This window comes from Ambystoma mexicanum, chromosome 1p (genome assembly GCF_040938575.1).
Source record: "Ambystoma mexicanum isolate Mex_15411 chromosome 1p, UKY_AmexF1_1, whole genome shotgun sequence".
Lineage (NCBI taxonomy): Eukaryota > Metazoa > Chordata > Amphibia > Caudata > Ambystomatidae > Ambystoma > Ambystoma mexicanum.
The window spans coordinates 17,672,297-17,699,281 of record NC_090921.1 but is presented as its reverse complement, the minus strand read 5'-3'; the positions used below and the strand labels follow the sequence as shown (position 1 = coordinate 17,699,281).

The window sequence follows — 26,985 nt, the reverse complement described above, 5'->3', positions numbered from 1 at the left end:
GACCTACATGACCAAATGTCACCCTGGAGTAGACCTGCATGACCAAATGTCACCCTGGAGTAGACCTACATGTCCAAATGTCACCCTGGAGTAGACCTACATGTCCAAATGTCACCCTGGAGTAGACCTACATGACCAAATGTCACCCTGGAGTAGACCTGCATGACCAAATGTCACCCTGGAGTAGACCTGCATGTCCAAATGTCACCCTGGAGTAGACATACATGACCAAATGTCACCCTGGAGTAGACCTGCATGACCAAATGTCACCCTGGAGTAGACCTGCATGACCAAATGTCACCCTGGAGTAGACCTACATGTCCAAATGTCACCCTGGAGTAGACCTACATGTCCAAATGTCACCCTGGGGTAGACATACATGACCAAATGTCACCCTGGAGTAGACCTGCATGACCAAATGTCACCCTGGAGTAGACCTGCATGACCAAATGTCACCCTGGAGTAGGCATGCATGTCCAAATGTCACCCTGGAGTAGACCTACATGTCCAAATGTCACCCTGGGGTAGACCTACATGTCCAAATGTCACCCTGCAGTAGACCTACATGTCCAAATGTCACCCTGGGGTAGACCTACATGTCCAAATGTCACCCTGGGGTAGACCTACATGTCCAAATGTCACCCTGGAGTAGACCTGCATGACCAAATGTCACCCTGGAGTAGACCTACATGTCCAAATGTCACCCTGGAGTAGACATACATGACCAAATGTCACCCTGGAGTAGGCGTGCATGACCAAATGTCACTCTGGAGTAGATGTGCCTGTCCAAATGTCACTCTGGAGTAGATGTGCCTGTCCAAATGTCACCCTGGAGTAGACGTGCATGTCCAAATGCCACCCTGGAGTCAACATGCATGTGTAAATGTCACCCTGGAGTAGACTTGCATGTCCAAAAAAAAGTAAAATCTCTGAGCCCCAGGCCCCCCATTCCCTCTGTTTTCGCATTTTGTTTAAAAAAGTAAAGGTTTAGAGCCCCCACACTCCTGTTTCCTCCGGTTCCATCTCCCTTCCTGATTCCCATCCGCCCGATTGGACCCAGCTGGGCGTGTACTCCGAGTCTAGTGGCTCGTATCATCCTCGTCTGTTTTGTTTGCACCTGCAGGTGAGTGTTGTGTGCGTCTTGGTGTGCACTTTCCACCCGCATTCTTTAAAAAAGTAAAAGCTTTGAGCCCTCAGGCCCCGTTTCCCAGAAAAAGATGGCTCCGACTGATGCAGCTCCAGATCGTGTCTGCAGGTGTCAGCAGGGGTTTATGGTAATTTCATCTAAAACCATTGCATCTAATGCCATTCCATTGACATTTTTCCATCTAAAAAATGTCCATCTAATGCATTTAAAAAAATAAAAATGTGGGTCTTTTTACCCTTTAAAATGCACCTGAAGAAAAATTAACCCATTACCCCCAAAAAACATGCATTCGATGGAATTTTTTTAAATGGAGACATTTCGATGGAATGGCATTAGATGGAATGGGTTTAGATGAATTGACTAGTTACTGTCAGCAGGTGAAGCCAGCGGCCAGCTGTCAACCAACACCTACTAGGACGAGTACGGTAGGAGCAGCCTGGGTGGGGAGTAGAGTAATTACTCTATACTGGAAACCTAGCCGCTTGCAAACTTGTTGCCTAGCCGATTGTTCAATCGACTCTCAAATCTAGCTGTCTTTAGTATTGCACTCCATTGTTCTGTTAGGCGTATGCCTCTCTCCCACTATACAGGACTCTCAAATCTAGCTGTGTTTAGCATTGTAATCATTTGGTCACCTGTGTCTCAAACCTAACTCTGTTTAGCACTGCACCCATTTGATCTGTCAGGCATAGGCCTCTTCCCCCACTATGCGGGACGCTCAAATCTAGCTGTGCCCTATTTAAATTGCATTGTTGATTTTAGGCCTCTCTCCCACTATACAGGACGCTCATATGTGACTGGCCAACTCACATCTAGAGAGCATCACTGTGGAGTGAGAAAGATCACTGGCTAATTATTGTGGAGTGATACTGTGATTAGGGGCTTGCGCCTCATGATATGACAGTGATTGTCAGCTATGCCCATTAGGACAATTCTGTAGTTACTAGCCATCCTTCCTAACCCCACATAGTTGGCACACCGCAGTGAACCTCGTCCAGGGAGAGACGCACATTAAGGACAGCCACAGATAACACCTAACAATATAACCCTAACAAACCTCACCAACCTTACCCAAGACAGCGACTGAACAAGTCGGCATTACCAGCCGACAAGACCACCTACAGACAGAGCCCAAACTTGTAGCAGACAATTCCCTACACCCAGTACTGCACCACAAGACAGCCGGACCAAAGCAAAAAAAAAAAAATCAACTCTGCATCAACAAACAAAATAAAGACCAAAACTACTCTCAAGCTCAAAATGCTGCGCAAATGACCTGGACCGAGGGAAAGAAAAAGAGCAGAAAGAACAAACACATCGGAACAGCACCAAAGACTCACATATGCAGAACACACTCCCATAGACGGGAATGACAACTGAACCAACACTAAGAGAAGAGACAAATCCCTCTACTTAATGCCATACCTCGCAAACAACCGGTCACGCGAATGAACGAACGAACGGAATCAGCAACATCAGACAACCAAACACAACCACGTAGAAGAACGGACAATGCTAGAAATAACAGAAACGTAACCGATGCAATAACACCTTACATCACCAAAATAAGAGGAACTTCAACTCGACACCCACAACTCTTGGAAGAAGAACCTGATGAAAACAAAAACCCAAGACTGAACCTTGAAGAACTATTCGACGACACAGACGCACCTGTACCAACACCTCAACTAGAGATCGACCGGAAAGGAAACCTCAACACCGATCAGAAGACGACCCCAAAAATAAAGCTCAAACCAAACTACACCTATAAACTCCACTGCAACTTAATCAATGCAAGATCCATGTCAAAACACTCAACAGAGATCTTTGACCTTCTCTGTGACAACGATATTGACATCGTATTCATCATAGAAACATGGCTGGACGACCACTAACAAATCACATTCCAAAGCTGCCTCCCAACCAACTTCAAATGCCTTCAAGTAAACCGAAAAAATAAAAAAGGAAGAGGCCTCGCAATAGCATTCAAAGGACACCTGAAAATAAAAACAGACGAACCGCTCAACATCAACTGCGAAACCATGGTCAAACACCTATCAACGAACCCAAAAACCAACATCGCATTCATCCTGGTGTACAGACCACTGACATACGATGCAACCTTCGTCGATAACTTCATAGAAGCCATCACCAACATAGCCATCAAGCAAGAACATCTAATTATTCTGGGCGACTTCAACATCTGGTTTGAAGAAAGTCATGCCAACTCACAAAACTCACTGATTGAACAACTTACAACCATGAAACTACAACAGCTGGTCAAAGGGGCAACACACACAGCAGGACACACACTGACGCAATCTTCGCCAAGGAAAAACTTATCACCACGGCACCACTGATCCAAATACTGTGGAGCGACCATCTCAAACTCACAACCACCACAAAAAGAAACTGGAAAACCGTCAAAGCAAGCGACCTATTCGAAGAACTGGAGATGACCAGTCCCTCAACTACGGAACTAGAGCTAGCTGACCTAGACAGGAAAGCGGAGCTAATTCGCAAATGGATTGCTGATACAATTGGAAACATCGCCCCAGAAAAACCATTCATCCCTTTAAAAAAAAAAAGGGCAATGGCAAAATGGTTCACCCCACTACTAAGCACCATGAAAAAGGACAACAAGTAGATGGAGCTTGAATGGAGGAAAGAATACAACCCAGACAAAAAAATACTGTTCCAGAAACAGATCCGCGCATACAAAAAGGAAATCTAAAAGGCGAAGACAAGGCATTATGATGACAGAATCACCAATGCCACCAACACACAACATCATTAAAGAAATGAGAAACCCACCAGGCTGCGACAACACCCCGACCCCCTCAGAGAAACTATGCAACGACGTGGCAGACCACTTCAAGAACAAAATTCACGACATCCAACAAATCCTACAAAACAGACCAACCAACGATAACATTCAACCAATCGGACCTAACCCAGAGCCACAGCACAAACTCCTAAACGTTCCTGAAATATCAACAGAGGCATTCGTCTTGCTGGTAAAACACAGCAAGAAAGAAGGATCACCCATGGATCCTTGCTCCGCTGACATCTACAAATCAATCCTCGCACAAGGAAGGCCATCAGAATACTACAGAAACCTCCTAAATCTCTTACTAGCAACAGGAACTGTACCACGAACCTTCAAATTGGCATATATCAAACCGCTTTTAAAAAACACAAGTGGAGACGTAGAAGACCTCTCCAACTACAGGCCGATTTCAAACATTCCGTACTCGGCAAAACTCCTTGAAACCTACATATAAAAAATAACCCAAGAACACGTAGAAAAAACAGTACCTGCTAGACCAAGCACAAGTCAGTTTCAGACTCGCAAGAGGAACAGAAACAGCACTACTATCCATCTGGGACGACCTAAAAACAAATGCGAACTCCAACACAACCTCGCCCTGGTTCTGCTCGACCTCCCCGTAAACTTGGACACAGTTAGCCATGACACCCTACCCAAAAGACTAGAAGACATAGGCATTCCGGACATGGCACTACTCTGGATGAAATCATTCCCAACAGACAGAACAGAAACCGTATGGATAAAACCCTTCAAATCCACCCCACGAGCTATCGACTGTGGAGTACCACAAGGGTCCTCACAATCACCACTGTACTTCAACATCTACCAGACTCCAGTAATCAGAATCTTCAAAAAAAAAGCCAACAACTTGAAAATCAACCCAGGAAAGACAGAAATCCAAGATAACAACACCTACATTCCATGGCCAACGGAAATGGGAACTGTACCAGCACCATCTAAGGTAGTAAAAATTCTGGGAGTCCTGATGGACAACACCCTAACCTTAGAACCTCAAATAAATGCAATAATCAAGAAATGCTTCTTCCTCCTTCACACGACAAGAAGAATCTTACCTTTCCTCTCCTTCACCCACAAAACACTCAGAATCATCGCCCTCATCATGTCAAGAATCGAATATGCAAACAGCCTCTCTCTCGGGATGCCAGAATACCTCCTCAAGAAACTACAACAGATCCAAAATACAGCAGCCAGACTGATCCTCAAACTATCCAGAAGAGACAACATCACTCCCGCAATAAAAACACTGCATTGGCTCCCAGTCAAACATTCTATCACCTTCAAACCTATGTGCATAACACACAGGGCAATCAGTGGACAAGGAGCCGAATTCCTAGAAAAGAAAATAACAATCTACAAGCCAACGAGACTCCTCAGATAAGCAACGAAATCCTCCTGAAACAAAAACCATACCTTAAGAAAAAAATTGGGGGCTCCTCCTTCTGCCACCTAGCCGCAAAAACCTGGAACATCCCGGTAGTAATAAAACACCAAAGACCACCTACAATTCAGAAAATTACTAAAAACCTAGCTCTTCAACGTCAGATTCAAACTGAAAAAACGAAACAATCGAACGGGAAACAGAAAGAAAAGGATGGCAAAATTTAGGATGACAGGTATCACGTAGGTGGCCGGGGCCGAACTTGGCAAGGTTATGAATGTGAGTAAATACCATGTTTGAAAGGGTGTCGGAAAGTCCCAGATCTGGACTGAGATACAGAGATGCTCGCGCACCCCACCTGGAGAGAATACAGAAGTTTAGTGCCTTGCTTCTAGACCGCAATGCCAATTAACCAATACACTAACAATTTCATCCCTCTGCATGCACCTCAAACTCTAACCAAATGCAACCCCAAGCCTACAACACAACAATCCGCACAAACTTCACCACACTGCAACAACAAAACAAACCAAACACAGACTCGCACAACAGCACATGACAACTACTCACCTGAAAATACCCCAAGCCCAGCCAACAATTTTCTGCCTGAGGCCGCCAACAGCACATCACTGCTCTCTTGCACTTTTCCAGCTTATTCCGACTAACTCATCTCCACCCTGCCCCCCCTCCCTTTTTCAGAGCCGTCAAAGCACCAGGGGACCACTCTGGTGGCGATAGTGCGCGGGTCAAATATATTTTAACGTTAACATGTCACCCTGGGGTAGACGTGCATGTCCAAATGTCACCCTGGAGTAGACGTGCAATCTAAAAAATACCCGTATGTCCAAATGTCACCCTGCAGTAGACCTACATGTCCAAATGTCACTGTGGGGGTAGACGTGCAAACTGAAAAATAGCCGTATGTCCAAATGTCACCTTGGAGTAGATGTGCATGTCCAAATGTCACCCTGGAGTAGACTAGTGATCTATGAAATACCCTTTTGTCCCACGTAGACTAGCGATCTATGAAATACCCTTTTGTCCCACTGTCACCCTGGAGTAGACTAGCGATCTATGAAATACCCTTTTGTCCCACTGTCACCCTGGTGTAGACTAGCGATCTATGAAATACCCTTTTGTCCCACTGTCACCCTGGAGTAGACTAGCGATCTATGAAATACCCTTTTGTCCCACTGTCACCCTGGAGTAGACTAGCGATCTATGAAATACCCTTTTGTCCCACTGTCACCCTGGAGTAGACTAGCGATCTATGAAATACCCTTTTGTCCCACTGTCACCCTGGAGTAGACCTACATGTCCAAATGTCACCCTAGAGTAGACTAGCGATCTATGAAATACCCCTTTGTCCCACTGTCACCCTGGTGTAGACTAGCGATCTATGAAATACCCTTTTGTCCTACTGTCACCCTGGAGTAGACTAGCGATCTATGAAATACCCTTTTGTCCCACTGTCACCCTGGAGTAGACTAGCGATCTATGAAATACCCTTTTGTCCCACTGTCACCCTGGAGTAGACTAGCGATCTATGAAATACCCTTTTGTCCCACTGTCACCCTGGCGTAGACTAGCGATCTATGAAATACCCTTTTGTCCCACTGTCACCCTGGCGTAGACTGAAATACCCTTTTGTCCCACTGTCACCCTGGCGTAGACTGAAATACCCTTTTGTCCCACTGTCACCCTGGAGTAGACCTACATGTCCAAATGTCACCCTGGAGTAGACTAGCGATCTATGAAATACCCCTTTGTCCCACTGTCACCCTGGGGTAGACTAGCGATCTATGAAATACCCTTTTGTCCCACTGTCACCCTGGCGTAGACTAGCGATCTATGAAATACCCTTTTGTCCCACTGTCACCCTGGCATAGACTAGCGATCTATGAAATACCCTTTTGTCCCACTGTCACCCTGGAGGAGTAGACTATGTAGTTGATTAGGTGGGTATATTAACAGTCTAAAATGCCTCGTGGATACAAAGTCTTTCGATTTCTCTTATTTTGGAAAGTCTTGACTTGAACTCCTTTTTGATCACTGAAGCTCAGGACTATTCAGGTAAAGGAGAAAATCTTGGCGGGTGCTTCCTTAAATGGATGTCTTTGCAATATCGCTTGAAGCTCCTAAACCAATGAGTGGCACCATAGATCGTCCTGCCCAGTGCCTGCTATGGGTGGATTAGCTCTCTACACCTTGCTTTCTTTGGTTCGGGCGCTGCAAGTTTGTGGGAATTTCATTCATATCTATTCGGTGTAGACGTGGATCGCCACCGTCAGACCCTACAGCGCACACCTTTGGTGCTCTGTTGCTATCACAGTTTAGTCTCTGTTAATATCCTGGTGTGTTTGTTGATAAAATAGTGACCATTGCTTACAACCTCCCTTTTATTTTCCCAACAGGTCCTGCAATTGCCACCTCAGTCTTCTCATTAAGACCCAAAGAATGGTCCTGTCCCGTTCCCCAGGTCCCGCAAGATACCAAGATAAGAGATGTGCGGACTCATGCCACAAGTGAGTGCGCATTGCAATTGTGCTCTCCTGAGAACAAAGGTGTGGTAAAAGCATTCCCACAGACACCGAGAAGTGCATAAACCGAAGATGCATGATGTGAGCAATGCGTCCCGTCGGTGACTGACGTTAAAGGAAGACTTGGTGTAGCCTGCTCAGGGGGCCTTGATGACTTTTTCATATGTTTATTTATATATATATATTCACTGAAAAAACTGTTAAAGGAACGTTGTGGTTAAGTTGCACTAATAAAAACCTATGAAATGTAATGAAATAATGTTGTTAGATGGACGTTATGGTTCCAAGTAAAACCGAAAAACCTCAGAAATTCACAAGACATGGTAAACTAAGCAACCATAACTCGCGCCACCACCGTGCACTGCTAAGACTAACACCCATGACATGAAAGATGACGTCACAAATGTCATGCATATTTTGCAGGGGTAAGATCTTCCATTTCAGGTTGCCATCGACAGGCCAGCCATAAGAATTCACCCGCCCGATCTATCCTCCATATACACACGGCTCATAAAAATGCCCCTGACCGATCTATTCTCTACATACACACGGCTCATAAGAATGCACCTGCCCAATCTATTCTCCACATACACACAGCTCAAGAATGCACCCGCTGTGATGCTGGAAATGCATTGGAGGGACAAGGCCTCCCTGTCCTTGTCCTGCGGTCCTTTTTCATTTGTGTTCTGTATTGTTTTCTGCCAGGAGTCCATGTGGGACTCAGGGCACTGCAGCTCTTCCTGTTTTTGGTTTGGTGTACAGACCCATGGGACACCCTTTTGGCACCCATGGGTGGGGGTACAACGTTTTTGGGCACCTGTGTGTGTGGCCCACAGAGCAGGGTATGGGCTGGTGGCAGCTCCACGCTGAATTTGACAGTTGCCCAGAATATCCTCCATTTTGGGATACCCAGGCCCTGCCCTTGGAATCAGTTGATTCCTGATAGGAAACAAGATGGCCCCTGTGGCCTCCTGCTTTCTATTGCCTGTTACCTTGTTTTCCCAAGTCCCGGGAAACCCTGATTCTGTCCTTTCCCCCTGACTGGCTGTTGGGTGGAAGTTCCATATATGGTGGTGTTGTGAAGTCCCGGCCACACTGGCTGGAGCCTTCCCAGTGACTGTATGTTGTGGTACACCCTGTCGGTGGGACCTGGGTGAATCGAGTGTGTGACCAATATGCACTTCTTGTTGTGGATGTCTGGTTTCTGGTGTTTGACACAATGACTGAGGCAGCCCTGCCCGAAACTGGTATGAATGCAGTGTGTAGTGTTGAATAGCTGGGTACATGTCCCAATACACATTCTTTGTTGTGAGTGTCTGAGAGGGAGGAGTATGTCCTGAATGCACTGTATGCCTGATTGGCTGACTGACTGCTGAATGCCCTTCTGAGTGATTGGTTGCCTGAGTGTGACCCAGCAGAATGAATGAGAGATGAACTAGTATATCTGGGGGCCTCTCGCTGCTAGAATTCGTTCAGAAGCTGGAGTTGAAACTAACATTGAAAGTGAAGCTGAATCTCGAAGCCGAGCCTGAAGAAGGTGGTTGACTGCTGTCTCCCTTTGCCAAAATCTGAAAACAGTTGAGACTGATCCAAGAGAGGACCTGATTAGGCACCCTCTTCCTGTTTTCCGAGGGACCATCGAGCACCACTAACCTTTGCCAAAGTGCCCTGGAAGTCAGACCCTCGACAGGCTGCTGACCGGAGACGGGGACCGTCGAGGAGAACGAAGATAAGCTCCGTATATTCTATCCACCGTCGTCGACCAGGGTTCGCAGGTTTGCATAACCGCTGAAGGCCCGTTGAAGCTGTGTTGCCCAGAAGAGGGGACCGATTGACGCCATGCCACTAATGACCGGAGCCGCAACACTCCTTTGCCTAAGACTTTTGATTCACAGACAAGCTCGTCCGCATCGCCGCCCGCCTTATCCCGCCGGAGAAGGCCAGGCCGTTGACGCGCCGAGGAGCATCCACTGGTGGGGTTCCTGCCACACAATGACCGTAGAGACCAAGGATGACTCGACGCCCTTGCTGGGCCACAGTTCTTCACAATCTCTTTGCGGACCTGAACTATCGACATCAAGGTGCCCCGCACGCCTCTTCCTTGCAGGATGTCTTTGCACCGTCGACGAGCACCGCTGGGACCGAAGCTGCCGCCTCAACGCTGAGTTCACTTTCTTAGAGGGATCTCGACGACCCGTGGCTCCTGCTTTCAAGGAAGCCGCTCAAGAAGGATCCATTGACGACTCGTCGTCGTACTCTGCTATTCCAGGTACATTGGGGTGGTAGAAACATTATAGAAGGAAATGACTTATAGAACAATATATGGACTGGGCTTGTAGCATATCTTTATTTTACAGGTTGCCCAGGTGGGGGGGGATCTCCACACAAACCTGTGTCTAGTGGTAGGGGCCAGTATTCTGCCAATTGTTCTAATCAACTGCTTTCCCTTCTATGTATATTTTTGGTTACCTTTTATTAAGTGATTTGTGTGACATTAGACCAGAGTACAGTTGATGCACTTTAATGAAATCTGTAATAATTGTGGTACCATTTTAGAACTGTATATATTTGCCATTGTAGATTTACTGAGCACAAAGTGAGTTATTGTGATTGTGTACATAACCTTGAACTTAATTATAGAAAGACTGTGTTTTAACTAATACAGTGTGTGGACATTCCTGTGTGGGTGCTTGGGGACTACACTGTACTTAAGAACCAGCCTGCATCACCTCCTGAGAGCTAGGCCTTGATTGCTCACCCATTGCTACTGTAGTAGAGAATCTTGGCTGAGGTCCTCTGTGCCTCTCCTCTACCATATAGAGAGCAGAAGTACATACCCCCCCCCCAGTCTTTACACTCGCCCGATCTATTCTCCACATACACACAGCACACCAATTCATTACTAGACAAAAGCTAGTGGCGAGTATGCCTTTTGAGGCCTGTTTTTTTTTTTAATTTTTTTTTTTTATTTTTTTTTTTAACTATACTTTTCTCCCTAGACAGGCAGTGTTTTCCCCTGTATGTTGCTTCTCTTCACAGGCCTTTCATTGTGCTCCCCACAGCACCCCACATTTTCAATTGCGTAACAACATTTCGAATGTATTGTGTCCTCCCACGTATTCCTCATCTATGATATTTGTATCTCACCAACTTCGCTGCTTCGGAAAAAAGAAATTTCAGCAGAGGGAGCTGTGCAGAAGGTTGTGGCATCGATGTCCCTCGACAGTCTCCGTAGTGTGTCGATGTCACCAATCGTATAAGTTGCCCGTGCCGCGCCCGTTGGCTACAGTTCTGTTTTTCCGATAGCTACGCAATCGAGTTAACGGCGCACTTCATATTTTCCTCAGTGAAAATGTCATCTTCTTCAACCCCTTCCACTCCTAAAACGGGGTTTAAAAAGTGTGTCGACTGTGGTTCCAAAATGTCGATCACTGACCCTCACTGTTTCTGCCGTTTGGGCTTGGGCTCGGACCATCGGACCGGCAACTGTGGCTCCTGTCAGTCTATGACGGAGAAAGCTCTTCGCAAACGAAAAGGTAAACTAGCGGTGGGGCGGGAAGCTTCAAGGGCTTCTTCGAAGGCTGCTTCTAAGAAGCTTAGAAATTCTGGCGATGGGCATAAACACTCCGAGATCTCGATCTAGGACTAGATCGAGACGTTCTTCGTCGTCTTCTAAGAAGACGAAGAGGAGACATAGATCTCCTTCCTCAGACACATCTACCGAGATAGTAAGATGTCCGACAAAGTCGGATTCCCTTAGGATATGGGAAGAGTTTAGAAAACAAATGATGCAGGTCTTTGAGAATGTGGCCCGATTTCCCCCCCTCAAAGAAACCTTGTAAGAACCAGACCCCGGTCGCTCCCTTGGACGACGCAGGAGTGTCAAACGACCAAGGCCAAGTCCAGTAGTAAGGCGGAAACTCAACGATCTCGACCCGATGTTAAAACATCCTCGAGATCTAAGTGATTCCCCGGTATCGGCTAAAAAGCATTAACTGTCACAGCACTCGACGTAGTTCGATGCCATCGGTGCCGACTACCTCAAAGCCGAATGAGATATTGGCTCCATTATCAAAGTCGTCATCGACTATTTCGAAGAATCCTTCGATTCTCTCGAGGCAAATTCCGGAACAGGAAAAAAGGTTTACACCTTTACCCAAATCAGACTTTTTTAAAGTCCATTTCCTCTATTTTTGAGGAAGAAAGTGCCTCAGAGGAATAAATGTCTCCATTTGAAGTAAAATTTGGTACTAGAAATGTGCCAGAGGAATTGCTTGACCCTGGGTCAAGATTGCTGTGTGACACCCTTCACTCTGCCAGTGGCATTGACACGTCACCAGAGTTAGATTTTCAAAAACATGTTCCGGGTACAGGATCTTGATGAACAGGGCTGCTGCTATATGGGTTGGGGTAGATCTTTACCAACCATTAAATAAGATGATATGACCGATATCCTGGACCAGGGCCCCCAAAAAGACCCAGTTCTTCCCTTTCATAGGGCTCTTCAAAGAATAGTGGTTACAAATTAGGAGATGCCTGAGTCTGTTGCAGCAGTCAACAAAAACTTTCCCAAAAACATAGGCCATCAGGCAATGGCCCTGATTATCTGAGTAAACACCTTACACCGGAAAGTCTAGTGATATAAGCTGCTACCTCCACGAGACAGTCAGCTTATCCATCGTTCCCCCAGATAGAGAGGATAAAAAGGTGGGCGCTTGGGCCCGCAAGGTATTTTCCTCAGGCAGGATGGTCCTTAAATCAGTAAATGCTACCTGTACCATGGCCAGGTTCACCCATACCGAGTGGGATTGCGTAAAGGCGGCGGCTGAACATATCCAGAAGGCGAAGAAAGGGAAGGCTTTCTGAATATTGTGAAAGATGGTAAGGAGGCAATGGGGGAATGTCTCCAAAACTGGATTGGATACTGTTGACAGCATCAACAGATCCATGGCTGCAAGCACAGTACGGCGCAGATTTGCGTGGTTGAGGAAGTCTGGGTTTGCACCAGACGTGCAGGCCAGGCTACTCAACATGCCTTTCGACGGCTCGAGGCTGTTCGGCAGTGGAGGTGATGAGAGCTTAGAAAAACTGCAGACCTCCAAGGCAGCAGCTAAGTCGTCACTTAGCGCCTCTATTCGACAACCTCAAAAACCTTATTCGGGCTCATCTTCCTGGAGAGGTCGTTCTTTTCGATGCTACTCCTCATTTGGTAGATGAAGAGGACAGGCCGTACAGAAAGGTAAAAGAAATGTCCCTCGTGGTGGACGAGGAAACGGTGCAAAATCAGCCTCAGCAGCATCTTTGACCTCAGCCGCGCCGGCAGCCGCCTCCAAATCTCTCTGAGGCCTTAGCACACAAGACCCCGGTGGGAGGCAGAATCTCACAGTATCTGAACAAATGGCGGGGCATTACTTCAGATGCTTGGGCACTGGAAACAGTAGCTCAAGGTTACTGCCTTCCCTTCCTAAAAATGCCCCAGGACCATCCACTGGGAATCGATTGTCAAAATTCCCGATCCGCTCCTTATGCAGGAAATTTTAACCCTGCTAGAGAAAGGTGCAATAGAAAAGGTACCTGTAGCAGAGGGGAACAAGGCTTGGTACTCCCCTCACTTTCTCATCCCAAAGGACAGGGGACTAGACCCATCTTGGACTTAGAAACTTGAACAAGTTCCTCAGGAAGGACAAGTTCAAGATGGTAACCCTTTCTCAGATCCTTCAGGGTCTCCAACTCCAAGACTGGTTGGTATCATTGGACCTTCAGGATGCTTATTTTCATGTGCCGATCCATCTCAAGCACACAAAGTACCTGAGGTTAGCAGTTGGCGGCTCTCACTATCGGTTTCGAGTTCTGCCATTCTGGGTTGACCTCCGCCCGAGGGTTTTCACTAAACTGATGGCGGTGGTGGCAGCGAGTCTCAGGAGAGGGGAGATTCATGTCTACCCCTACCTGGACAATTGGTTAATCGGGGCCTGTTCCCCCAAACAGGCTCAGGAACATCTCTCAATCCACCTGCCCCTCCCTTCACAGACTGGGCTTCTCCCTCAATTATAAGAAGTCCCATATGGTACCATTCCAGAGACTCCAATTTATCGGAGCAGTTCTGGATTCTTCCTCAGAGAAAGCCTCGCCTCCCGAGATAAGAGCTCACCACATTTTGCAGATGGTAACAAAGTTCCAAAATGCCTAGCATCTGCCGGCCTTCGATTTTTCTGAGGTTGCTTGGCCTCATGACATCCTGCATGTTTCTGGTACCAGAGGCCTGATTGAGAATGAGATCCCTTCAGTGGGCCCTCAGGACTTGGTGGTCCCTATTCTCGGAGAATATGTTGGATCTTCTGTAAATTCTAAGCACAGTTGCCCAGGACCTTCTATGGTGGGCTTGCAACAACAATATTCTCAGGGGAGAATCTTTTTGGCAGCCATGGCTGGTGATAACAGTGTTGACTGACGCCTCGATCACGGGGTGCGGAGCCCATAACAATCTGACAATCAGCGGTCGTTGGTCTCCATCGGAGTCCAAACTACACATCAAACTTTTGGAGCTGAGGGCGATCAGACTAACTCTGAAGGCCTTTCTGCTCTCTGTACGGGCAAGGAATGTCCTGATAATGACAGACAACACAGTGGCCATGTACTACCTCAACAAGAGAGGAGGCATAGAGTCACTACCACTGTGCAGAGAGGCAATGCAGCTCTGGACAATACAAGAAGGAATCTCTCTGTCAGCAGTTCACCTAGCCAGAGAGCAGAACATAGCGGCGGACGCTCTGAGCAGGCAGAGCTCAGTCTCCCACGAGTGGGAACTAGCTCAGGAAGTCCTTCAAGAGATCTTCACTCTTTGGGGAACCCCTCAGGTGGATATTTTCGTGACCTCGGTCAACCGAAAGTGCGATCAGTACTGCTCAAGGGGAATTTTCCCCAAGAGGAACTCTAGGAGACGCGTTCATACTGGACTGGGAATTTCCACTTCTGTATGGGTTTCCTCCTGTCCCTGTGATTCATCACGTAATCAGGAGGTTGATAAAGTTCAGAAAACCCATGATCCTAATTTCCCCAGATTGGGCCAGGAGGATGTGGTACCCGGACCTTCTGGACATGTCCATATGCCCTCCAATGCGTCTTCCACAAAGAGAGGATCTTCTCTCGCAAGAGGAAGGTCGAATTCTCCATCCAGAGGTCAATACACTCAACCTTCATGCATGGTTTCTGAGAGGTTGAGATACTAGGATTGGGACCTCCCCGAATGACCTAATGGAGATTTTGCTTTCGGCCAGAAGGCCAGCAACAAAATCCCTGTACCGGTGTTGGAATAAATTCAGTGACTGGTGCAAAGATAAGAATGTGGACCCTTTTCAATGTGGCACTCCGATAGTGCTATCTTTTATATTACATCTGGCCAATCTGGGGCTCCAGATTGAGACAATAGTATATTTGGCAGCGCTTTCCATATTCAAGCGCACCTCAGAAGAGGTTTCTTATTTTAAGATTCCTTTTGATTATTCCGTTTTTGAAGGGGCTCACAAATGTGTACCACCCCAATACCTTTTCATGTCCCTACTTGGGATTTGAATCTTGTGTTGAAATTCTTAACTTGGATACCTTTTGAGCATCTACATTCCTGTCCTTTAAGGCTTTTAACACTCAAAACTGTCCTTCTTGTGGCCTTAACATCAGCCAGCAGGGTTAGTGAATTGCAGACTCTCTCATTAAACTACCGTATGCTACCTTTTACAAGGATAAAGTTAAACCCTCTTTCTTGCTGAAAGTAGTTTCTGACTTTCATTTGTCACAAATAAATCACACTTCCAAACTTCTATCCTCCTTCTCATTTGGGCAAAGAAGAAGAGAGATTACACAGACTTAACCCAAAAAGGGCTGTGAGTTTTTATATATCAAGAATGTCAAAATGAAAGCAAACTATATCCCGCTGGATTACTTTGGCTATTGTAGAGTGCTACAGATGAGCTGGGAAAGACCCACCGGAGGGACTTTGTGCCCATTCCACAATGGGTATGGCTACTTCCGCGGCTCTGAAGCGGGGAGGTCCTGTAAGTGATATTTCTTCAGCCGCAACAAGGGCATCAATGCACGCCTTTGTTAAGCATTATTGCTTAGATGCCTCTCCTCCCCAGGAAGAACTGTTTGCAAAAGCTGTGCTTCATTCCGTACATAAGAATAATTGGTACTCCCACCTCCAAAGTTACTACTGCTATGGGAGTCTATCATAGATGAGGAATACGTGGGAGGACACAATCCATTTGAAGAACAAGTTACTTATCAACTGTAACATTCTTTCGACTGGATGTTCCTCCCACGTATTACTCATCGCCCCTGCAGTACAGTTTACGCTATTTACACGCCTAGGTGTTCCTCGAATCATACCACGAAAAAACAGAACTGAAGCCAACGGGCGTGGCACAAGCTACTTATACGACTGGTGACGCTGATACGCTACGGAGACCGTCGAGGGACATTGACACCACGACCTCGTGCACAGCGCCCTCTGGCGACATTTTGTTTTTTTTCTGAAGCAACAAAGCTGGTGAGATACGAATATCATAGATGAGGAATACATGGGAGGAACATCCAGTCGAAAGAACGTTACAGTTGGTAAGTAACTTGTTGTACTGTGCCATTGTATTTGCCTAAGAAGCACCAATGCATGATTTGTTTAATTTCAGATGACGCTTGCACAAATTCAGACGTGGTATTAAGGAAAAAGAGAAAAGTAAACTTGGAATTGAGGAACATACCGGACATTAATCAAAGTCACTCCAATGCAGGTGGGGAAGAGCTCATTGATGCATAATGTGATGCGTGCCACTTCAGTTTGGATGAAAGTGCATAACCACCACCTTAGTAACTAGTTGTTGCACACTCTGCAACATTCATCTGATCGTGCCTTCTGGAGGGGGGGGTCATGCCTTCTGGATGGGGGCTATCATGCCTTCTGGATGGGTTCATGCGTTCTGGATGGGGTCATGCCTTCTGGATGCTATACAGATGGATCAATCAAATACTGTATTTTCTCAATTTTTATATTATAAAAAATGTATGATATGCAACCTATTTTGCTGGTTCTTTTGCTCAACAGTCTTTCCGTTTCACAATCCGGAAGTCTTGAGGAAAGAGCAAGAGTTTGAGCCAAGTCTGAAAATTCCTCATGCCACAGAGACGAGAAACGGCTGCGTTGGTCCCAGTTCAGGTGAGTGGTTCCCCAAAGCGTTAACGTTTCTGTGATTAGAAAGGGAGTGTGCCATTTTGACTCTGCTTCGCTTAAATTATAACGATATACTGTTCGATGTAGATATCCTGTTGGCCGTTAGCATCCATAAAATCAAAGACAAAGGACGCAGTTGAGTATTTCTACGCAGCTTAGGTGTCAAGTTCCTAAAATTGAGCATGATGATTGTTATGAAAAGGGGAGCTGCTGGGATTTTATTTCTTGGTAAGGAACAACTACACCCCCTCCTTCTGCTTCTTACTTAAAACTGAAAAATCCCAGAATTGTGTGACCCTGTACTCTAAAGACAATTATAAACTGTCCTAATCCAAAAGATTCTGAGACTATAGGGGTCATTCCGAGTCGGGCGGGGGTCATTCCGGAAATAATGGTGGCGGAAAACCCACCGCCACTGTTGTTTCCGGACCGGCTGATCTCGAGTTCTGCAGGCGGGCGGGGTCACTTCTGCCAGGTCTGACCTGGCGGGTTTAACACCACCCGCCTGAAGGCTGCCGTGGATAGACCGGCACCATTATGGTGCAGGTGTTTCCACTTCCCCATTCCCATGGAGTCCTCTCTCCTCTCTCCTTTTGGTGGAGGTTGCGGTATGAAGTGCGAGTAAGGGTGAACTGTAGTTTCTCTCCTGAGGTATGTATGAATGCCCAGGCGTTCCCTTATATCTTCTAGGGAAATGTGTTTATCACCGAACCACAGGAGAGCGAGCTAATGCATATTACCATAGTAGTTGCATTTAGGGACCAGCATTTCAGGTTTGTCGATTAAGTTATGAAAATCTTTTTTTATTTTAATTTACATCGGCATTTCTATAAATCTGTATAGACACGTGATATGTTGCACCTCACTCATGGTGCAAACCAGCGGCTTTCTTTCAATATGCTGATCAACGGTTGTATTGGCGAGATTTGCTGGTGCAGATTTTTGTGCCTCTGTTGCCTCACCACACTCCTGTTTCTGAGTTGTGGTGTCAGAATCCCTGCTTGTGTATTGTATTTCCCTTTCCTCTCCTGACCTTTCTTCTTCCTCGGTGCTCTCTGCTCATATCCTCGTATCTGCTCTGGGGTTCTCTTGAAATGTAATCCTCACCGATAACCACAAATTTACTCTCAAGCCCTTGCAGAGAATATGCAAAAATGAGAAGAGGAATTTGCAGCCGGTAGTTCAGTTATGCAGTGCTATTGGGTATATATTCACGTACAACAACGAAAAAGTGCACATTTCGAAAACATTACATTCATCCCTATGCACTAGTTTTCATATTACCACTTTGTTTCCCCTTTTGTCAATTGAAACCCTCTGGACTTGGGACAGGAGGCCTAGCAGGGTTTCTGAACGAGCCAGTCCTGCCCCAGATGTGGCTGAGGGATTTGGGAGGACCCAGTTTCTGTCCCCACTGCATGTGGCCATCCACAAAATGCATAATGCCACTTTTGCTTGCCCCATTCCTGCCATACACCATGCTGGCCAGCGAACGAATTGTAAAATTCACTCGTGCGAGAGGTGGCAGCAAACCTATTACTCATGCAGCTTTGCAAAATCCAGCCACTCATTCTATGAAGGATACTAACTGAGGAAGGGATTGGGGAAGTGTTTTATGGTTTCCCATCTCTATAACCCGGAATCTCTGAGAAAGTGAAGCAGCAATTGGCCAGGGTAACAGGATGAGGCAGAGGGCCAATGGCAGGGGGAGATGGAGGAGACGAATGAAAGGAGGCAAGAAAGCAGACCGAGAGACCAGACGTATGAAGGGCCATGAAGTGGAGTGTGGAAGAGGATAACAAAAAGCCTGTGCAAGATAAGCTAGAGCGTGTGTGTGAGAGCATGGTGAGTGACTGAAGTTACGTGTTCAAGTAGAGGATGTAAGTGAGAGTGGAAGGATGGGGCAGAGTGTCTAGTGGGAGTAGAGCATAGTGGGAGGAGGGTGTAGTGGAGAATAGTGGGCACAGGGTGTACAAGGTTTAAAATTGCTGGGAGCTATTTAGCTCCTGGATAGGACCTAGAGGAGCCTGGTTAGCCTGACACCAACAGATACCATGAGCTACTTTTAGCCAACTGGCGACACACAAATAAATCTATCTGAAAATTAAGTATGTGTCTGGGAATTTTCATAAAGGGTGCCTTAGTGAACTACTAGAAGACATGTAAACCTGATTGGTCATATGTACTGTACACAAAGTTCTAGTTACACCTCATTTGGAAGTTAGGCAGCTCCTGTTCTGTGAATTTCAATTTTGACCCCTGCGTGTAGTAGATAATAGTGGGAGGAGGGTGTAGCAGAGTATGGTGGGAGGAGGGTGTAGCAGAGTATGGTGGGAGGAGGGTGTAGCGGAGTATGGTGGGAGGAGGGTGTAGCGGAGTATGGTGGGAGGAGGGTGTAGCGGAGTATGGTGGGAGGAGGGTGTAGCAGAGTATGGTGGGAGGAGGGTGTAGCGGAGTATGGTGGGAGGAGGGTGTAGCGGAGTATGGTGGGAGGAGGGTGTAGCAGAGAATAGTGGGGAGGAGGGTGTCATAAAGCACCATTTCCTGAGATCAGTTCTCCTTGTGAGGCGAGTACCTACGTAGAAGACCCAGTACGAGAGATGAGCTGCTTGTCGTTCAGATTTTAGACAGTAGGGGTTACCAATCTCTAGTGATACCTTGGGATTTAGGAAAGTCTGGGCTTGGATGGAGAGCGACCCAGGGGAGATGAGAGAGGGAGGACCTTTCTGAGACCCCATTAGAACATTACTTAAAAAGTCTTGAACCATCTTTGAGAGTTAGTGTTTTCTTGAGGCCACCTATGCACCATCTAGAAAGGAGGTGACGGCTTATTGAGCAGTGTAAGGAACACATGGTGGCAATTATAAGACCGATACAAGGGTCCACAGTTCAAGGGTGTTTATTGAACTTTCACAAGGGGGTGACAAACCCCTATCTAAACCTAAATCTACAGATGGGAGCAAGCTACCACCATCAAATAATAATAATGCAGTCCTAGTGGAGTCTCGTCAAAATAAAAAGTTCCTATACTAAAAGTAAACTATTGTCAATCTTTGCCACTAATTTACAAATAATGTTGGGTAATGTTCATGACAAAAGAAAGCAGTGTTCACAAAATGATGTCAGGATGCTCGGCCCGTTGGCCTTCCTTCCCCACGTTATCAGCATGGGGCAAGGGGGCACACTCAAGCAAAGCACACACTCTGGCTTCTGCTTCACGAGGATACAGTTACATTTCCACAGTTCAGGACCTTCTGTGTCCAAGGCTCTTTACGTCTTGCAAGTTTCTTGATGCAGTGGGCCTGCTGCACAAACACAATACGTAAATGTTCTTTTCCTTTCACCTGCATTCAATCGGGTATTCTCCATGTAGCTCCCTCTTCCGTCCTCAGATCCCTTTTACACCAATGTTGGAGAATCTTTCTCGTGTGACTCTTGGTTCACCCCAGATGCCCCTCAGCCGGGCTCAGATCCCTTTCTTTTGCTCATTTAGTCTCCCTGAGCCGGGCTCGGACCAATTGTGATGCACCTTATATGATCAGCCGGTCGATAGCACAGCGAGTAGAGCGCTCGCTTTGACATCTGTGCAGAGCCTCTTGACACAGGTTCGAATCCCGGCAGGGCCAAACTCAGCCTTCCATCCTTACGAGGTCGATAAATTAGCACCGCACACCGTGGGTAATAAGCAGCGCTTGGATGCCTGAGGGTTTGTAGCACTATATAAATGCTAAATGTGTATTATCATTATTATTATCGAAGACTTTCGAATGTGCACAGGGTTTAGCATGACCTCTTCGATCTCAATATTCCTTTTTCTCGCACTCCACATCAGTTGGATACCTAACAGAGACTTTAGAATGAGCACCCATGTGGCACCGGACCAATCTGTGTATGGTTTCTTTATTTGACCTCCCAAGGTTCAATTATAAAAGTTCAACTGCTCCTTCTGATTTCCAATGACATTTGCGTTGCTTCTCGCAAACGCCTCACACACTGTTCTCTTCATACAAAGTTGCTGCTTGCAACTTTGGTTCAAAACACAAGCTGGTCTAGTATCGGTCCCTCCGACTCACCGGCTGTGCTGTCTTTTCTGGTAATGCTTTGTTGTAAGAGCCAAGGACAGTACCACCGCAGCAATTGCTCCTCCCTGCCTTGGTTATCGACACAGAAGAGCCGCGGGTACCTCCAACACACTGTGCAGGTTTGATCAGCCTTAGTTCATGGTCTTCGGTTTCTTACTTTCCAAGGCTCGCGAAAATGGCAGTCTTTAGAGGTCAAAGGTACTTCCCTCCTTGCGACCCTCTCTGGTCTCGCTGTCTTTCTCCTTGTATTAAACTGCCGTCTTGGAACTGCTGTCTCCTTGTGTGTTTAGCCTTGCTCCCAGAGTGCTTTTATGCTCCGCTTTTTATCCGTTTTGGGGAAGTGTGGTGGAAGTCAGGTGTATGTAATGATCCGTAATTGTCAACTGTGCCTGTCCATGGTGTTGGGACATGTCGGGTATATGGCTCTGGTGTTAGTCCGTTATCCATCATGGTGAGCAGTCCGTGGGAAGGTGTTTGTGTTGGAAAAGGGGGGGGGAGGGGGTTGCTAAGTATCCTACCTGGTAGGATGGGAAAAGGTTTTTATAGGGAAGGGGATACCGCGTCACACCCTCCGGTGTCCCACTTCCACTCCCCGAAGACCCCCCATCCAGGTGATCCTCCTGCACTGTTCCACCCCCAGGAACTGGATCCAAAAGTGATGGCTGGGTCCTGGCCACCTGGATCACAGATCCTGGGGACTAGCGGGTGAGACCCCTTCAGGTTTCTCGCAGTAGTGAGCTCCTCAATAGATTTACTCAAAACCATTGTTGGTTTTACATCTCTTACACCATGGGGTCGCAATAAGCATTAAGGCCTTTAACAGCAATCTTAAGAGTGAATGCAAGAATACCATTTTATGCAGCATTTCATCCATAGGGATCAATAGGTCAAACCGGTAAGATCAGTACATCATACCAAGCACAAAGGAATGTACCAAATCTTCCCAACTCACCCGCCACCCTGCACTACCTGGTCTGCCATGGTCCTCTGCCCTTGGCTAACTGTGATGATGGGGCGCACTTCCATTCACTCTGTTCCGCCCCTCCCCCAATCACTCTTTTTCAAAACCCTCCTTGGTTTCCTCCTGTCACACTGTGCCTCTGTTTCCTTGCAAGTGCCATGCCGCCGCTCCACCTCTCCACTGCATGTTTTTTCAGAGCTGTGGTGCATTCCCATGCAGTGGTATAGGGCATTCAGTGGTATAGGGCATAGCAACATAATTGGATTACTAGATGCACAGCAGGCAGAGGCTGGGTAGCAAAGGACACCATTAGCAGGGACAGCCCCTGCTGCTTCAGTGATGGGTCTGGTGTCCACAAGAGAAATGGGCCTTGAGCTCTATTAATTATTGCTGCTGCCACCCCTTTGGGACTGATCCGTGCGAGTAGGAGCAACAAAATTTCCAGCAGCTCATGGGGTACTCGGGGGGGGGGGGGGGGGGGGGGGGGAGGTTGGGGGTGGGTGGGAGAGGGATTCACGGGGGGGGGCGGCTGTCTTTCAGCACAGCTTTGCCTGCAAGTTTATGCAAATGGAGCATGGATGCCTGGTTCCCACTGATTGCTTGAGAGGTCTGGCAGAGCTCTGCCATCAGTCTAAGCAAGCCAAGAATCCATAGCAAGGCTCCCCAACGTTGGGCGACTGTCTCGTGCTTCAGGGTCCATCTCGCGGATAGACAAAGTAATGGATCAAGTCTCATGTTAAACAGGAATATTTCTGCTTCAATCACCCGTGCAAACCACTGGTGCTCACCAGATATTGATTTTCCGAGTCAAAACCTGAAGATCTGGTTCCACTACTGAATCCCACTCGTCATTCAGGGATCAGGCCATTTCTGGGCTCGGCTTCCCCAACCAGAACATACATGGTGATTGTAATTTATTATAACGCCCTTAATGCCCAGAGGTTTCTAAGCGCGTACCCGGGGATGGAGCCTGTGTTGCTCTGCATCGTCTTGCTTCTAAGACCACCGCGTTGCACCCGAGATATCCTCCCGAGACGAATGATACTTCACTATAAGGTCCATACACTTAAAGCACCATATGTATCTACTTACTGCATACCCTTATTAGTATTTAATGTCTACCTGGTTATGTTAATCCTAATGTAAACACAATATCCTCAGGTATGTTTATATCCTGCATAATCTTGTTGCATAACTTTGTATATCCCTAATACACCCTCTCTGCAATGCAATATGATGTAAGATTCTGTGTAACATAATTGCAGTGCCCTCAGCTGCAAACAGTTGCTTTAGAGCTAAGTCTTCCAGTACATACGCACTGCTCACTCTGCCTTTTAGTGCAGAAATCAATATTGGTTGACTGAGTCCCATGCCACATTTTAGTTCTCACACCAGCAGTCAACATACTGTGGCAAGCAGCAAAACGAAGGTGTGATGACTGGAAGGTATAGACTTCATCCTGACCATTGGCATCACTCTGAGCAGCTTTCTCTACCATTGCAGAAAGGGGAAATGCCATATGGAAATCCGGCTCGGTCCCGCTCCACACGGAGAGACCGAGAAAAGCTTTTGCCAGAGTTTTGCTTCAGTTGCAGCCCATCTGCATCCTTCCGCACCCCAGAACATGGCATCAACCCGAGTCATAGAAGTAATTCTGTCCACTCGATCCCCTCATATTAAAACCTTACTATGAAATGACTCATTAATGGCTCCATTCGACCTTCAGATACTTCACAATCTAGACTTTGAAATGTTTTTTAATTAATGGCAGATCGAGTACTGAAATTGCCTAGAAACCTGGATATAGAGACCCGATTCTACCCACAGATGAATGACTCTGGAGCACTGCTGCACAACTGGCAGAATCTAAAAGTTGGGGTAGCTTGTATTTTATGCTAGCAAAAGTACCCATTCTCCCAACGGGTTCTGTAGACAGACATGATAACACTGTCATTAATTGTTGAAAATGAATCCTGCTGTAGTTTGCTGTTCCGCCTTACCCTGGCGTGGTGCAGTTCGTTGTGGTGTGTATATCTTGGAAATCGTGCATCCTAGGACCTTGAAATAATGGTTTTGCGAGGTTGTTCCTTGTGGCGGGACTGGTTGAGGAGCAACATTTTTCTTTCCCTTCCTGGTGAAGATGGTTTAATGCTTCGTCGGCAGGCACCATCTCGCAAAAATCATCTGGAAAAGTAATTTCACCTGAAGGAGCAAAAATGTGGACTCTTCTGGCATGCTACCTGCCTTCACCTTCGCTTCTCGGGTCAATTCACCTCTCAGACATGTTTTGTTTCCTTTCCCGGTGAACATGGTCTACAGCTTTTTCAGCAGGCCACAAACCCACAAACACATGTTTTACTTTTTCTGCGATCCTGGGAAAGGGGTGGGGTGTCCAAATGTCATGTAGCCAGTAATGTCAAGAGGGTCCTAACAGGTAACTGTGCAAAATGTGGTACAGATTGGTGAAACACTATGGAATTGTATAAGGAACAACGCTTTGCGCACAAACCCACACACAACTTTAGACTTTTATAAATGTATAGATGAAGGTATTTTGGATGATGTGCCGCATAAAACTGTTGACCTTCTTTCTGACAAATGCCAGAAAGCATGCCCCCTCCTGCCCCTCCTGCCCCCTCCTGCCCCCTCCTGCCCCCTCCTGCCCCCTCCTGCCCCCTCCTGCCCCCTCCTGCCCCTTCTGCCTCCTTCTGCCTCCTCCTGCCCCCTCCTGCCCCCTCCTGCCCCTCCTGCCCCCTCCCCACATCAAGATCTGATAATACTCTATAAACCATCTCGGCCTGATGAGATTTCAGACTTTCTTCAGGATTCCATCTCGCCATCAGTACCGTTGAGCCAATCACTCTTATGCCTTCTGCCTGGCACAATTGGTGGCTGGCATTTACACTGATTCTGTTGGAGTCCATGGTGACGGGGTGAGAGGCAGGAGGAGGAGCAGTGTGATGTTGGATTTTGTGAGGCAGACGGGGCAGTGGGAGGAGTTGAGTTTATGTGAGCTAAGTATTGATTGGTGGGTCTGGTGCACATCATCCTTTAGGATGGGGAAGCGCCTGCGTGGGTCCGCCCACGCCTCCGATAATTGAGAAGAAGATGATGATGTTGGAGTCCCATCAGAATCCAGCAACATGGGCATGGAATGGTCCAGGAAACCCATGTGGTTCCATCCGGCAGAATGAGAAGGCGGGGCAATGGTACTCCTTCTTCGTGCTCCTACTACGACTGCCAACATTTCTGGAGTTGAAAAAGTGGTGTTCAACCTGGTGTACCACTATTACTCTGGATTTTAACACCACATGTTGTGCTCTGGAGGATTGCAAAATAAGCCTGAATATGAAAGGTCATTACTGACCGTACTTTACTGTAAAATGATGGTTCATCACTCACCAGACATTACTGCGATGAGATGGTTGACGCTCTTCAGACATCTTTGCAATGGAGTGGTTGATCACTCACCAGACATTACTGCATTGTGAGGGTTCATCACTCTCCAGACAGTACTTCAATGTGATATTTGTTTGCTCTTCAAACATTACGGTGATGTGATGGTTGATCACGCATCAGATATTACTGCAATGGGATGGTTGGCCGCTGTCCAGTTATTACTTCAATGGGGTGGTTGGCCGCTCTCCAGATATTACTGCGATGGGATGGTTGATCACACATCAGATATTACTGCAATGGGATGGTTGGCCGCTCTCCAGATATTACTGCGATGGGATGGTTGATCACGCATCAGATATTACTGCAATGGGATGGTTGGCCGCTCTCTGGATATTACTGCGATGGGATGGTTGATCACGCATCAGATATTACTGCAATGGGATGGAATGGGACCTATCGCCAAGCAACCTCCTTAACATCGCTAGAGCCACAATTGGTGCAAAACTTGACAACTGTAACATCCTTCTCATAGGCACTTCTGCTAATAACATTAACAGACTACAGACTGCACAAAACGGCGCCCTCAGAGCCGCCCTCAGCCTCCCTAAGAGAGAGCACATCTCCCAGGTAAGAAAGGATGCCCACTGGCTCCCAATCAGAGAATGCATAACATTCAAGGCCCTCACCATCACACACAAGTGCCTCGCTCAGACCGCCCCATGCTACCTAGTAGACAGAATACACCAGGCTCCAGCCCACAGACCTTAACGTGACCAATACTCTTACTTGCTCTCTGTTCCAGCGTTCAACCGAGCTAAAGCTGGCAGCACCAGCTTTGAAGTACTAACCCCAATAGCCTGGAACGCGCTTCCTCTCAGACTAAGAAGCGAAGAATCTCTCGGTGTTCAGAAAGCTGCTAAAAACAAAGTTGTATAACTAATACTTTCTACAAATGTACTGTCTCCACACTGTTCAACTGTAATCTCGGTACACCCTCTCAACATTGCCACTGAACATATACTACTGTTTCACTGCCTATTAATTACTTGAACTAACTGTAATAAGTAACCTTCTGTAACAGCGCCACAATGCCTCCAGGCCGCTGGACGCTTTATACATTTTAAATAAATAAAATAAATGGTTGGCCGCTGTCCAGATATTACTGCGATGGGATGGTTGGCCGCTATCCAGATATTACTGCGATGTGATGGTTGATCACGCATCAGATATTACTGCAATGGGATGGTTGATCACGCATCAGATATTACTGCAATGGGATGGTTGATCATGCATCGGATATTACTGCAATGGGATGGTTGACCGCTATCCAGATATTACTGCAATGGGATGGTTGGCCGCTGTCAAGATATTACTGCGATGTGATGGTTGATCACGCATCAGATA

General features: G+C 46.9%; 1 protein-coding gene across 3 annotated transcripts in view; it reads left to right on the top strand.

Moving 5' to 3' along the window:
• Nucleotides 1–26,985, top strand: part of LOC138563937 (zinc finger protein 211-like) — a 145,544-nt gene that overhangs the window by 63,134 nt on the left and 55,425 nt on the right. For all 3 annotated transcript variants that reach the window (XM_069642874.1, XM_069642876.1, XM_069642875.1), the window contains exons 3-5: nucleotides 7,791–7,901; nucleotides 16,601–16,702; nucleotides 17,014–17,124. In XM_069642874.1, the coding sequence (XP_069498975.1) occupies nucleotides 7,791–7,901; nucleotides 16,601–16,702; nucleotides 17,014–17,124 (324 nt within the window). The remainder of the gene's footprint in view (nucleotides 1–7,790; nucleotides 7,902–16,600; nucleotides 16,703–17,013; nucleotides 17,125–26,985) is intronic.